The 15,043-nt window shown below is 42.1% G+C and overlaps 1 protein-coding gene across 2 annotated transcripts; it reads left to right on the plus strand.

Annotated features, from left to right (window-relative positions):
* The first annotated feature begins 2,760 nt into the window (after positions 1-2,760).
* On the plus strand, positions 2,761-11,550 carry PLAU (plasminogen activator, urokinase). Of its 2 annotated transcripts, none has more exons than XM_082764315.1 (11): positions 2,761-2,787; positions 4,222-4,329; positions 5,423-5,465; positions 5,619-5,723; positions 6,212-6,377; positions 6,614-6,699; positions 6,781-6,994; positions 7,616-7,770; positions 8,642-8,782; positions 9,378-9,526; positions 10,366-11,550. In XM_082764315.1, exons 2-11 carry the CDS (start codon positions 4,270-4,272, stop codon positions 10,558-10,560), a joined length of 1,314 nt encoding a protein of 437 aa, XP_082620441.1. In that variant the 5' UTR covers positions 2,761-2,787; positions 4,222-4,269; the 3' UTR covers positions 10,561-11,550. The 2 variants fall into 2 exon arrangements, with proteins under 2 accessions (XP_082620441.1, XP_082620442.1); XM_082764316.1 differs by having other exon boundaries at positions 6,805-6,994.
* The last annotated feature ends 3,493 nt before the right edge of the window (positions 11,551-15,043 follow it).

A 15,043-nucleotide genomic window follows, 5' to 3' on the forward strand; every position in this document is an offset into this window, starting at 1 on the left:
AAAGTGCCTGGCAAAGTATAATCATGCTTATAGGTCTGTACAACAGTTTCTCTCTTAAGTCACATGGCTTCTCATCTATTGATATTTACTGTGCATATAGGTTCCATTGAAAGACTTTCAGAAGACCTTTCATTTTGCTAACTTTTTTTTTCCCCAAACAAGTTCAATTTTTAGTTAAAAACCTTCCTTTTCCTCTGGCCTGTCACAATCTTAATCTGGAGAGATATCATGGCTTGTAACAGGGCCCTTCTACATTCATGAAACATGGAGTAATGCACAAATTTTGACCCTGAAGCTACCAAAAGTCCTTTGGTAGCAGAACCGGTCCTGTTCCACCCCTCCCACTCACTTGGTCTATGCATTTCGTATTTGTGCAGGCAGGTCCAGCTATGAGGTCTTGCCAGAACTGCCAGGCTACAGGTTTTCCATGGCTTCTGCCTGTAGGCAGGGCACATGACAAATCCAAGGATTTATTGAAGTTGCAACCTCACCTCAGATCTTCTTGTACCAGCCAACAGCTGGGTAGCTTAGTGAATTCAGGCACTGGAAATTATCTGACCCATTTCTGCTTCCCAGAGAGTCACTTAATACTTACGGAGATCATGCAACCTTGTTTGCTTTGAGATTGCCTGTAGTACCAAGGCAAACTCATTTACAGCAAGTTTGGATATCTCTGCTAAAGATTATTTTGAGTTCAATCACTTCACTATCATATGTTCACCTACCTAGGTGCAAATATTCAAGCCAAAGGAATTAGATGACACCAAAGACACAATGCAAACCCAACAGAGTGTTACTGATCAGTAACTTACCAGTCTGAGTGAAACAAAGAAACACCATAGACCAGGCGACTTGCCATTAAAGTATCAAAAGTAACACAGTAAAAACCTAAGTCTGTGATAAAGGGTTGAAACAGGGAATTTTGATTCTTGCCATGTCTTTTGCCACAGTGAAAACAAAAGTTTCTGCCTCTTTGACCTGGGAAACAAGAAGATGAACAGGTGACATTACTCTGCTTGGTCAGAAGTTCAGGGCAAAGGTCATTACTCACTTCTACAGCACTCCTCGGGGAGCAAGTGTGAAAGAGGAAATCCTGATGCTCGTGTTGACTCCTTTTCCAGAAAGTCTGAGGAAGCTGCCAAGGCCTGGCGCCTCTTCCTTGGGAGGGGTGGAGGAGGAAGAAGAGGAGCTGTCCAGACCTGGAGGAGCCCTCCTCTTCCTGGCAGCTTGTCCCTTCCCTTCACCCATGATGAACCAAAGCATGACCCATTTCTTCGCTTATTATGTAAGGCTTGTGTATTTATTTTTTTTTTAAGTGAATAAAAGTTACAGAGTGATTTTAAAATTTGCATTGTTTTTCCTGGAATTTATTACTTAGAATAAGATCAGTCCACAGCCAGTATTCTAGAGTGAAGAAATTGCAATGGAGATTCTACCTTCATATTATCCACCCTATTTCTTAAAGGATTGGTTTGCTTGTGGTATTCACTCACCACAGAGAGAGTGAGGAAAATTACCCTCCTGAGATGCAGAAAGATTTGTTCTTTACCTATGTTCACTTTGACTTCCAACTTGATCTGTTTCTCTTGACGCAGTTCCTGCCATCCAGTCAATGTGGATTCAGCATGCTTTTAGCAGAGGTGAGCTCTGTTCTCACATGAGCCCGAAGAGCTGATAACACAACTACAACAACAACAAAAGGTATAGAGAATGTAAGCACCCACTACCTGAATAAGTGCATGCTTATATCACAGACTCAACAGAAAGGGGGGGGGAAAGAAAGCTACACCATTCTCTTACCAGTGAAGTTATATGCCAAACACATAAGGGTGGCCTCCTTAAGCTGTGAATAGCCCAGCTATGAAAAACATTCCAAGGGAAATTCACATCAATCCCTGCTCTAAAGCAGTCCCTGCAGAAACTGCTTTTTATGTGCCACACAGCCCACGAAGACCTGCCTCGGCTTAGTCACCTGCAGTACCTGAAGGCAGACAGGACGGCTGTGCCCACAAACGCTACGTGCCCATGGTGTTCTTCACTACATTGCCACAAGGTCACAGCATAAGGAGAAAACGCACCGGCAGGGCACAGAGAAGGCAGGTTTTCGGGGTTTTTGGGGCCTGCATTTTTTGCACAGTTGACATCGCCAATTCCATCTAATGAAATTGCTGCGCTTCAAGTATTTCTTTGGAAGGCAGACACTGCTCTGACGAAGCCACGGCGGGTTTCTGAGGAGCAGGGACAGCGACGCTCCCAGCCCACACGGCTGCGGCCACCACAGTGTCCCCGGCAGCAGCCGCAGGTAGGGCCTTCGTGAGGTGCCGGCAAATCCTGCCCTCGGCCCCCCAGAACCCGTGTAATGCCCTTCATGGCTGGGGGGCTAGGGCTTCTTTCACTGGGATAACCCCACAAAAACCACGCTCCTTCGTGTCTCCGGGCGTGTTTGGACACAAGCCGTTCTGCTCACGGCCGCCGCTCGCGTTTCTCTTTTCATTTTATAACTTCTCGTAAAAGCTGCCGGAGGCCGCGGGGAGGCCGAAAGCAGCCTCCCTGCCCCACGTGGACCTCGGCCCGGCTGCCGCTGCCCCCCGAAACCGAAAACCCCCGCCCTGAGTCACCCCGCGGCGAGGTGAGCCCGGGGGGCGGCCCGGGGGGCGGCCCGGCCCGGGGCGGGCGGGGAGCGGCGGCGGCACCGCCCCGGCCGGGCCTTTATAGCGCCCGCCCCGAGGTGCTGCCGGCACAGCTCCGGCCGTGCAGTGCCTGGCCTCCTGTCCCGCTCCTGGGCTGGTAAGTGCCGCTCCGGGCTGCATCGGCACGGAGAAGCCATCGCTGCTCGCGGTGTGGGGACGGGGCAGGGTGCTGCTGCCCCGGGGTGCCGAGGGGAGAGGCCGCTCCCGGCCGCCGCGTGGTTTGCAGCAGCGGGGATCGGCGCGCTGAGGGATGGGCCTGAGAAAATAATCATTTAGGGGGCTGAGTGGTTCGTATAGCTGCTAAGCGCCTTTAAAAATTGCTGTCCTCATGTGAATTGTGCTGAAGGGAGAATGCGCCTGCAGAAATGCGAGCCGCATCTGAGCAGTGTGCGTGAGGCACGGCTTGCCCTCTGAGCTGCTTACAAAGCAGGGGGTGCAGCCGCATTAGCAGTTCGCCTGGGACTGGGTCTGCATTTTTTAAATGAATGCACTGATCCTCTCCCACGCTTTGGTTTGTGCCCCAGGGTGGCCTGCACTTGTGCTGCAGTGCTTTGAATTAAGCTGGAAGATGCACTCCCATGCCACTAGGTGCTCCGTTTGGTGACAGAACAGCTAGTGCAACCTGAAAGCCTGGGGTGCAGAAACAACGTGGGGCACCAACTCTAGTCTGCAGGGAAAAAAAAACGTACTTGCTAATATAGATGGAAGGAAAGTTCCTGTGGAGTCTCCTAATGATTCTTTATAGTTACCTTACTATTTTTAATGAAGTGAGGGTGCATTCTTCCTCCCCAGGAAGAAATCCTGACTTGAACTGCATTTTTTTTTTTTTTTAATAAAAAAAAAAAAGAGTACTTTGTAGCTCCTTCCTGCATCACTTTTCCAGACTAGTCTTTTTTAACAGCCATTTGGGAGGGTTGCTACCATATGAGCTTGATGACAAGAAGTAGCTGCCTGTAAGAGGTCAAGGCAGAAGGCGTTCTAAGCCTCTCTAATACTCTTAGTGAGGTAACCGCAAGACCAGACTGTCAAGAGTTTGTGGTGGGCAGAGGCAGGCGGGGTTATGCAAGTGCCCAGCATCAATGTGATGCAGCTGACAGCCATGGAGGTACTGAAAACATGAGCTTTCCCTTCCAGGTCTTAGAAGGGTTGCTCAGTGCTCTTAGGAGTCTTGCTACGAGGTAGTAATGATCAGTTAGATAGGTGCAAACTGCTGGACTGCAACTAAATCCATCTGCCACTTTCTGACTGTTAGTCTATGCTGCAGTAACCAGGAGTACAGATTTTTCCTATTTCCCTGTCTCATTTATTTGCATGTCACAAAATCTGGCTACATACCTAAATGTACAAAAAAAAACTTCAAGCAATGAATCAACCTTTTATTGAACTTATGGCAATAATATGCAGATCTTCGACAGTAAGCCACCTCTTAATTTTCATCAGTTGTATCATGACTTACACTGAAACCAAGTAAGACAACAGAAAGCTGATGCTGCAAGCTAAAACATGCTACTAAATTCTCTTTCCTTTTCAGAATCAAAACAAAACAGAAGAGGAACGAAGTGAAAAGTTAGCTAACACCATGAAGCTATTCACCTTCCTCTCAGTAACCCTCGCCACTCTTGTCGTGGGACTAGATCCTGTAAGTTTTGAAATAAATGAGAGGGGTTCTAGTTGGAACCACTTCTATTTCTTTGATTATACTTCTGCTTTAGACAGGGTACTAGGAGTTCAATCTGAATGCTTCTTTCTGCTGCCTTTGCATGTACATGTACACTTGCTGCACATATACCTCCAAGAAACCTTTTTGAACCCTTTGGTTTTCTTCTGATTTTCTTCTAACTTAAGATGTCTTCTAGAGCACAAATAGTGAAGACACCACGCAATAACCAAGAAATTTATCTTTTATTTTCTCATAGTGCAATCTAGATTTGGACACCAAGTACCAAGAATCTGATAGCCTTTCATACAGGTGGATATTAGACCTTAAGTAAAGTTCCACCTTACCCTACTTGAGTGCAAAGCCTAAAAAAAAAAAAGAGCAACGGACTGAGTATTTTTGACTCAGAACTTATGTGACAGTTAACATCTATTAGTAGAGCCATTCTCTGATATTAAGGAATTATGTTGCTACTGTGACACTTCAGCTCAGACAAACCCCCCTGACCCCTGTAAAAAGACTAGTTTTATCTCTTTATCCATGGGAGCAAATATCCAGCCTGCAAAGTGGAGGCAGAACCTGGAGTTCGGGGCGAAAATCTATTGTTGTGTAAATCTACTGGCTATTATCCCATAGCACAAACACAAAGCATGAAGGTCACTAAAAGGACAGGCAGCTGGAGGATATTCCATCTTAGTACTGCTTAGGAACTGAGAGGTGGGGAGGGAGAAATCTGATTCCACAGGGACCCTTGAGAGCTGCCCAGGTCCTCACAGCAGAAATACCTGCAGTGTTGACCTGATGTGGTGGACTGAGTTGGTAAAGGTTTTTCAGACTGTTAGTTTTGGTTTTATTTTTTTCTCCTTTTTTGGTATGGCATTTTCTTGTCTGTGCTGCTGAAGCAAAGTTCCACTCCGCATTTGCATGCAGACTCTGCAGAACAAGTTGAGCTGGTAACTATGAGCAAAAACCTTTTAAAGCATTGGGGAGAACATGCAGTAGGGAACACAGCTTAGCCCTGTAATGGGTAACAAAACATAAAAGTTTCCTTAAATATCTTTTTTCCTCCCTGTAGGCTTATGGCATGAAGCACTACAAACCATCACATAAACACAAGGGTAAGTATCTGCCTGTTAATTTAAAAAGAGCTTGTTAACCTTGATAAAGGGACTTTTAGTGACACTTAAACAGAAAACTTAGTTTGCAACTACACTTCACTTTACTTCACCATTTAAATATTTTGCCTTTAATTAGTGGTTTTCTACTTGCAGACTGTCACTGTCTGAATGGAGGAACATGCGTTACCTACTACCTCTTCAGCAGAATAAATCGTTGCCTGTGCCCAGAAGGATACGGTGGGCTTCACTGTGAAATAGGTAGAGTATCAATCTTCCTTGATAATAGCTGAAGTAATTGGAGACATGAGCACTTAATACTTATGAAGTGCTAAGTGAAAACAGTACCCATAAAACATGACTGGATATCCTGCAGCACCTTATACTAATAGATCCATTGAGGAGAAATGGCTAAATACTGGAGCAAAACTGGGATTTCTAGTTCTGTCCCTGCTTCCTCACAAATGTTCCCTATTTCCTCATTCATGTTTCACTTTGTAAAAATAAATGATCTTTGGGAGCGTCCAGAGGAGGAAACAATTATATTCTGAAGTAGTGAAGTTGTTAAAGCAATATAAATGCTTTAAAGCATGAGGTATTTGATGTGCAAAATTCAAATAGAAAACATTAAATAGGAACACTATAATCAGCCATCTGTTTTCACTTCTAATGCATGTTTTTTCATAAAAATGGTCCAGACATTGTTGTATCTGTTCTGTGGTAGAAGTAAAGGTTTTGTTTCTTTTCAGATGATGACAGTATATGCTACACTGGGAATGGGGAGAACTACAGAGGAACAGCAACTGAACCAGGGTGTTTACTGTGGGATCTTCCTTCGGTAATCAAGAGAGGTGCTTACCATGCTGACATGAAGAATGCTCTGCAGCTTGGACTGGGCAAACACAACTACTGCAGGTAAGATGATGCATCCATCTTCCTGTGATGGCATTACCAGAAATGTCTTGAAGGATGGTACATCTTTTAAAAGGAGTAAAAGCTATGATGAAAGATACCAATTCTGTGTTCAGTTAGTCACTTTCTCTGGCATATCTTGCAACAGAGCACTTCTGCCCTTTCCAGGACAGTTAAAAATCTAAGACAACCATTTCATAAACTGTGTTAATGACACGCATACTACCTGTATCTTCTAGAAACCCAAATGGACGGAGCAGGCCCTGGTGTTACACCAGGAGGGGATTCTCCCTTCAAGAAACACCCTGCAATGTAGATAAGTGTGGTAAGTAACATTACTTTCAAGAGAACTGTTTCTAACAGAGGATATGCTTGTTTGTCATGTGAACACCTGAATGAAATCAAGGTCTGAATGATATCTTCCTCACAGAGCGCACATGTGGTCAGAGAAGCATCAGCAAGTACTTCAAAATTGTTGGTGGAAGGCAGGCTGAGGTTGAGTCTCAGCCTTGGATAGCTGGCATCTTCCAAAACATCTTGGGTATCGACCAGTTTCTGTGCGGTGGCAGCCTCATTGACCCCTGCTGGGTGCTTACAGCAGCACACTGCTTTTATGATCCGTAAGTGTGTACAGCTCTGCATCCTTCCATCTGCAACTTCCTTTAGCTGTCTTTTTTTGCCTCACTAAGCAAAGACGAAAATCAACTAGTTAGCATGTTCTTTTAATTACACAGAACAAGAAGAGCATCCATAAACATGTATTTGGAAGTCCAGGTTTAGCAGACTGAGCTAACAGACTGCAAACTTTGTGATGGATTATGCAATTCAAACCAATTTACCCAAAATTGGAACCAGGATTTCCTTCTACTTGAGCTGTTCCCAAAACTTAACAGTTGTACTGGAAGGTGATGAACTGCTGAATAATTAATTTAGGGTGTTTTTCCTTGTGGAAAGCTGATCCTCCCTGCATTCTGCTGGGGGGTCTGATTGCTGATGCCTGGCATTAGTAGCAGCTAGCCAGACACGCATTTTGCAGTGCCTGGACATCTGGCTTATTCACTCTATGTGGTGAATCAGGAGTCTTTCATTTAGTGTACTGGATCAACTGTCACAGCTGTGTCAACTTTCCTTTTTCTTGTCTTTACTGAAGTAAACATGAAACAGAACTGGGACTTGATTTAAACTGCAGACCTCACTGTCAGAAACCAGTAGCTTTCATGGGCCTTATTACTTTCACTCAGGTCAAAAAGAAGACCAAGTACGTCAGCCTACAAAGTCTTCCTTGGGAAGTCCGTACTGAATGTTACTGATGACAATGAACAAGTGTTCATGGTGGATGAAATTATCTCTCACCCGGACTTTACAGATGAAACAGGTGGCAATGAGAATGACATTGGTAAGTGTCATCTTAATATGAGCCTTTAAAACACTGAGGATAGCTGGAGGCTATGTAATTATGGTGTATGTCAAGTATAAGAAGTAGAACCAGAGAACAAATGAAGAGGAACAGGAGCCAGGTGCTTCTGAGAACCAGGCCTGTGGTGCAACTTTCATTTGTGTCAGTCTGATTTGTGACATCTCAGATGCAAAGCTCCTCAGTGCATTACCTGGCACACTAGCAAGTACAGTGGGTAGAGACAGAAATCCACCTGCTGTGTGCATGTGCTATGGTAGAGGAATGCCTCATCAGCTAAACGTTTTCCTGAATTAATCCAGATTCTCTGAAGTCTCTCCAGTTTACACAAACCTCTCCTAAACCAACAAAATCAGATAAGTTTCTTTAACTTGGATGGAACAGAATTGTTGTTCTTGAACTTGACACAGCTCTTCCACTGTATGCTTTAAATTCTATAACCCTAACCAGGTGCCTGCTACTAAGAGAAAAAGGCACAAAGAACACTTTCGTAATACTTCTGGAGAGTAGTGCAGTATAAACTGCCCTCTTGAGTGTGGTGACTGATGCCACGCTCTAGAGACAGTCAGGAAACTGGTATTTTTATATGGTTGAAGATGACCTTTCACAGAATACCTCCTCCCTGACTTATCACCCCTTATTCTTTCAGGAAAGTAGCTTAAGTTGCAATGTTTACCAGTTTCAATGCTGGAAAATTAATTTTGTCAGTAAATGCTTTTAGAATGGCTGTAGTCAATGAGAGGGTTCTTATGTAACCAGAACCCCCATAAACTGTACAGGATCTTTCTATTTTCAGGGAATGTGAAGGGAGCTTGCTTTAGGAGTTTAAATGTGTTCTCTCTTATTTTCTTAGCTTTAGTAAGAATAAGAACAGCTTCTGGACAGTGTGCAGTAGAATCCAAGTATGTAAGAACAGTCTGCTTGCCAGAGAGGAACCTTAACCTACGTGACAATACCCAGTGTGAAATAGCTGGCTATGGAAAACAGGATTATTGTAAGTGAATGACTTCTCTTTTGAAAGTTTTGCTTAACTGTATGGAAACTGGTTATTTTCTACACCATGATCCCGAAAAGATGAGAAGAGAAAAAAGCATTGCAGCTATTCTATATATTCTATGTGCTTATGAGGTCCTTTCTTTAACTTTCTCTAGGTCTTTCTAGTTGCTAGTAGTACTCTACCTGAGTCTTCTCACACCTGTCAACCATGCCCAGTAAGCCAAGATGTAATCAACAGCTGTCTTTGCATTCCTTATGTACTGAGAACTAGAAGACAAAGCTGTGCTAGAGGATTAAGCAAGGATATCATCTATGCATAATTTTGTCCCAAAACACACCAACTATTTCAAAAAAAAGCTTCACAGTTTGCAGTTGGAACACTTCTTTTCCTTCTCTTAAAAACTTAGTCACTAACAGTATAAGTAAAACAATGCCATATAAGCTGGAAGTAAGAGCCTCAAATCAGAATTGGAATGGTTAAGGGTGGTGTTGGCTTTCTTGTTTCATTGCATCAATGAGTACTAGAAACATGTTAGCTTGTTTGTTTTTCCTCTTGGAGGGTGAAAATAAACTTTTTTTCCTTTACTATCCAGATGATATTTACTACGCTCAAAGACTGATGTCAGCCAGTGTGAACTTAATATCACAGGACAAATGCACAACTAAATACTATGACAGTGTCAGAGTTACTGACAACATGGTCTGTGCTGGAGACTCCCTGTGGGCAACTGATGCATGCAAGGTAAAACTGGGTTTTGTTTGCTTGTTTCAAAACACTTTAAGTGCATGCTTATCATGTGTATCAACTGGTAGCATTCCTTAAAGTGTCAGGAGAGTCCTTTCTACAGAGGCTCCTCAGCAAAGCCAGGGGAGTTGACCCTGTACTGTGGCTGAACACAGGGAAGCCGGTGGGGATCTAGATAGGTGTTAACCTCTCCAGACCAGCCTTTGGAGGAGCAACAGCTGCAGTCTCTGCCACTGCTCCTGAGAACTGTATTTACAACTTGTTCGAGCAAAGGCCAGTAGATACACACATCAGAGGAATATAGCAGCTGTGCTAGTGTCAGCCTCCCCTTTTAACTATAGCTTTCTGGAGGGACAAAAGGTGGATTACAGGAGAATAAGCCTTCAGATGGATTCCTCAAAACTGGCTTTGCTTGCCTGCACCTCAATAAGCAGCATGGGTGTGTCACATGTGCCACTAAACAAACAGGAGTTACCCATAGGTGTACAAGTACCTTGTGTGTAGGGGGATGATTAATTCTGATAAAGGATTGGAAATGCTGGCTTTCATCTTGTATAACTAGCCTAACAGCTGTCATAACTTTCATAAGTGCTGTGTCCAGAATAATTACTGTCTGTGCAAGCTAGGGGTGAGCAGAGACCTTGTTACTGTACAGATCGTGCTCTAGCTGCAGCAGGTGCTGAGTGTTTGGTTCTACCTATACAGTGCTTTCAAAAATCAGAACTAGCTCATAGATATTGACTGCTTGTTCCAGTTCTGAACAGCAGTAACAGGTTCCATGTTACAAAGGCTCCATCTGCAGAAAACAGCCTAATTTACTCTCTTTGCCTTCTCAGGGAGATTCCGGCGGCCCCATGGTCTGTGAGCACAATGGCAGGATGACGCTTTACGGGATTGTCAGCTGGGGAGATGGCTGTGCAAAGCAAAACAAGCCGGGTGTTTACACCAGAGTTACTAAATACCTTAACTGGATTGACTCCAATATGAATGCAGTGCTAACCAAAAGTCGTTCTTTCCCTGAACCCAAGTGATATCTTTCCATATCTAGACTCAAATGAACAAGTTTAAGTCTGTGTTGATGCCAGGACACAAAGTACTGACTTTACTGTAAGAGTCTACTTTTAACTGCTCCTGTGGTCTGCCACTCACATCAGTTTCTGATGCAGAAAGACAGTTCATGTGAACTCACTACAATGAATTACAAAGAACCACTCCATGGGAAGTGAAAATATTTAACATTTAAATGAGTATTCCCATGCATAGTACTATACATATCAAGTTATTTGTTCACTTAATTTATGAACTGGTATCTGGTCAGGTAGTATTGGTCAAGCTTTAACTCATTTTACTTGTGTGCATTTGGTACATGGTTTCAGTCTAAAAACCTGACTCACCCTGAGCAGTGCTGTGTCAGACTTAATCTGTGAACAGCAGTATTGAGTGGGTGACAATGCTTTGCATCAGAATATGCAAGGAATTATAGCACCAGTACTTATCACTTAATTACCATTTAATGTGTGAGGAAGGACCAAACTGAACTCCAACTGAAGCAACAGGCTCTACACAGGGCTCACTTCTGCAGATCTAACACTAAAATCTTCAGGATGACAACTGCAGCTGTGTTGGTATGAGTACACCCAGAGGTTATACACTGAAGAAGGGAGCTAAAGAAAGGAACTTTGACAGCGTGACTGGACTTCCAGTTCCACTTTCTATGTCCCCTTAGTCTAGCTAAGGCACTTCTTTCCATGTATGTACACAACACTGAGGAGATGTAAGGATTCAGTACTCACTGAGTGCTACAACTGTCATAGTCAGCACATCACTTCCATTCACTTAACTGTTATGGCATAGAAATTACTTCCTTCTCCTAAGACTTACGCTGGTTTTATTTTAAAACTTGTCTTTGTTTTATAAATGGAACTATTCATATGAGGGCTGGAACCTCCTCTTTTATTTATTTTTATTATGTTTAACTTATTATTTGTATTATATATGTAAATTTATAAATAAAACTATTATTCTTATGGGGCTGTTCCTTCTTTGTTTGAAACAAAAGGCTAGGATTTGAAAACAGAACTGCTTTTAGTAAGTTCTAACTAATCAGTGTTAATCACTGTCTCTCTAGATGTCTCTCTACGTCACCAAACTTTCTCTTTACTAAAGCATTTCACACAAAAATTGACTGTCTTGAACTCTGAGGTACAGTACTGAACTGCAATGTGTAAATGAGTAAGCCAAGTAGCATAGGCTGAAAAATATGATCTAATATCTGTATTGTAGGAAGTTCTTGAGTATTCCTGTGGACTAGACATTCCAAGTAACTGTGGCACACGAGGCAAAATCTCAAAGCAAAAGGTCTTGTTTAGGTTTCACCCTAAGGAAACACTATGCTCTTTGACTGCTCTGCAATAAGCTTCCACCCACTCCGCAGGGCAGGTGGGAAATGAGGAGATAGGTTTCAGAAGCATGCTCCTTATCTTGATCTTGATTGAGGTGTGAGCACAGGTGCAACAATACAGTATACTCCTTTTGCCAAAACACTGCAGCAATATCGTAGAAAGGTGCTATAAAGGAAGCGATCATGTCAGTTTTTCTCAATACTTTGTGGATGTTATTTTTATAAAAGAAATACATTTGACATTAGTCTCAAACACTGAAGCAAAACCTTAGGTAGCTGAAATTATACCTCAACAACAAGCTTTACTCATACTACAGTTCACTTCCTTTTTTCGGGAAAAGTTCACCCAGAATAGAATTCATAGAAGAGTGTTAAGAACAAAGCCATACTTAAAGCCAACTGAATTTCCAATACTGGACAAAACATCAATTATAAACATGAAGTAAATCCTTGTTGAAGATATTTTGTTGTTTGGGTAGACGTTAAAGGCAGCAAATGTTCTCAAGGTCTTCTGGGTGGTTAAGAGGGTGGTTAAGAGAACCCTTTAAGATCCTAGCGTCGCTCCAACATCTGAAAGAGCATGCTTTGTATGCTGTGGTTTTGTTTCTTTTAAAGAAGCTGCAAGAAATGGGCAGACAGGAGCCTCTGCTGTAAGTGGTATTTATAGCAAGTTTATGGGGAAGAGTTTGTATCACAGCACCATATATGAATGTGCTATGTGTGATACTTGGAAATCCTAAAGCAAAAGGCCTGCACATATTATAACAAAACCCTGGCAAGCATTTAACACTGCTAAAAATGACTTCCTAATCCAAAGTGACCATCATGGATCTAATTAGCAGGCTAATTTCTGAAACCAGCAATTCTATCCTAAACGAATGACACAGTAGGCCAGTAAGACTCCTGTAGTTACAGGTCAGAAGATCACAGGCCAGCAATTTGGTTTACCATTTTTGACCTGCTTTTTAAAAAGTTAATACCCAAATGTTTTTGTTTTGGGTACTAGGTACTTATTCATCTTCTCTCAGAAATTCGGAATTTGAGTATTACTGGAATCACATTACAGGACTGTTAGCAACACTTAAATGATTGTTGCAGATCAGATCATAGTAATATTTATGTGCTTATTATAGATAAGAAAATCTCAGATGTGTATGTGCAAGCCTTTGGGGCTCTCATACAAACCTTCTTGCCTGAGATGCTAGCTGCTTAATGATCAATGTCTCCAGATTTCAGAAACATTTTGGAAAAGTCTCAATTGAGATAATTGTGAGCTGAAAGCTGTGTTCTGAATGCAAATGAGCAATATCTGGGAAAGAATGGACTTTTTAAAAAAAAAAAAAGTACTCACAGTAATATTTCAGTCATATACTTTTTTTTTTTTCAGGTTATAGACATCAATGAATGTAAAAAAAAAAAAAACAAAACTGAAAAGATAAAAACATTTTTCCTTTTTTTTTTCTTTTTTTTTTTTTTTTTTTAATTTGATAAAACAGAGATGAGGTAGATAAACTCAGCTCAATGTTAGACTGACTACTGTCATTTCATAGCAATGTGAATTCAGAGTAGCTCAGGTCCAAACAATATAGCAATCCTTTAAAATTTATCAGAAAATGCATCAGCTAAACTCCCTCCATCCAATAAGCCCACTGACCTTCTCAGAAGCACACTACATCTTGTAGCTTATTTTACTTTGGGTACATGAAGATTGCTTATTTGTGATGGAAGGATGGGAACAGGAATCTCAATGAAATCTTGTCCTTTAGGCTCAAGCCCAAAGCATGTAACATCTGGACTATTTCCAGTTCTGTTACTGTTAATCACAATGTCTTTATACATCAAGTTCCCATCTAAAAAGTGAGTGGGACAGCATTTTCTTTCTCCCACAGATCTGCCTTGGTAAGCTTTTTCTGGTGGAAGGAGAGTTGACAGCCATGTGAATGTCCTCTGAGTAACACACCAATGTCCCAATCTTGTACAGGGACAGCAAGCACCACTTAAAACACAGATATACAATACTGGGTCAGGAACACTTTTGCAGTACATTTTGTGGTTGGGATCTACAAACAGAAGTTTATGAGCAGAGGTCAACAGTGTTTGCGGTAGAGTTATTTGGTGAAAGCGTGCTGTATGTAAACTGCTGTTTAAAGTTTGTGCAGAGAATTAAAATCGCATTGTTTCCAGAGAACAGATTGGAGATCTCCTGCGAGAGACTGTGCAATTAGAGACTGCCCAAGAAGAGGAGGAAGGCATTCTTTGGTGGTTTTCTAAACAGTAACTGACAGCCCAGTCTGACCGGTGTTAGCAGAAAATACTTTGAGCCCAACATAAGCAATGGTAACATAGTTTTAGAGAGAAATCTACCATGTTTTAATCTTATCTTTCATGCTGCTATGGATTTCTCACTCCACTCCACTGCTTCTTTAATTTAAACATTTATCAAAGTATGAAAGTCAACAGATTTGCAACAGGTGGAGATACAAAACTATCTTCAGGGTTATTCTGTATTATCACCATAATGAACTGTGTGTTTGTCATTGGCCTCTGTGGGCTTTTTGTATGAATCAAGTCAAGTCCATACAATACAAATTTCAGATTGCTCCCATCATTAATGAATACCAATAAGAATGAAGAAGATGTGATAAACAAAACTTGCATTTAGGTCTCTTTTATTCTGAAATGTAGGAAGCTCTGGAGGAATCATGAATAAAGAGAGAGCCTCGAGACCAGAGGAGATTTAGATGCACTCACCAGAAATGAGATGCACACACCAGAGGAGACTTAGTGTACTTTTGGTAGTGCACTCCCAGAGCCTAGCCTCAGGTTTTTAGGCTCTGACTGATGGCTGCTTGTGTGTGCAATCATATCTGTTCTTTATCTTTTGTTAGAGAAACTGCCCCAACAACAACAAAAAAAAAATAAAATATTTAATTAAACACAGTGTACATACATCTCTGCTTTGGCAGCTATAATATTTATGTATATACCTAATATATATAACAGAAGCCACAGGAAGCATTTCCTTTCTCTCTTTCCAGGGGGTGAGCAGAAGATAATCCAGGCTGTGGCGCTGGGGAGGAGAAATAGAAACAGTGTTGAGAGCTGTGCATGGA

The sequence above is a fragment of the Aythya marila genome (genome assembly GCF_965140915.1).
Source record: "Aythya marila genome assembly, chromosome: 7".
Lineage (NCBI taxonomy): Eukaryota > Metazoa > Chordata > Aves > Anseriformes > Anatidae > Aythya > Aythya marila.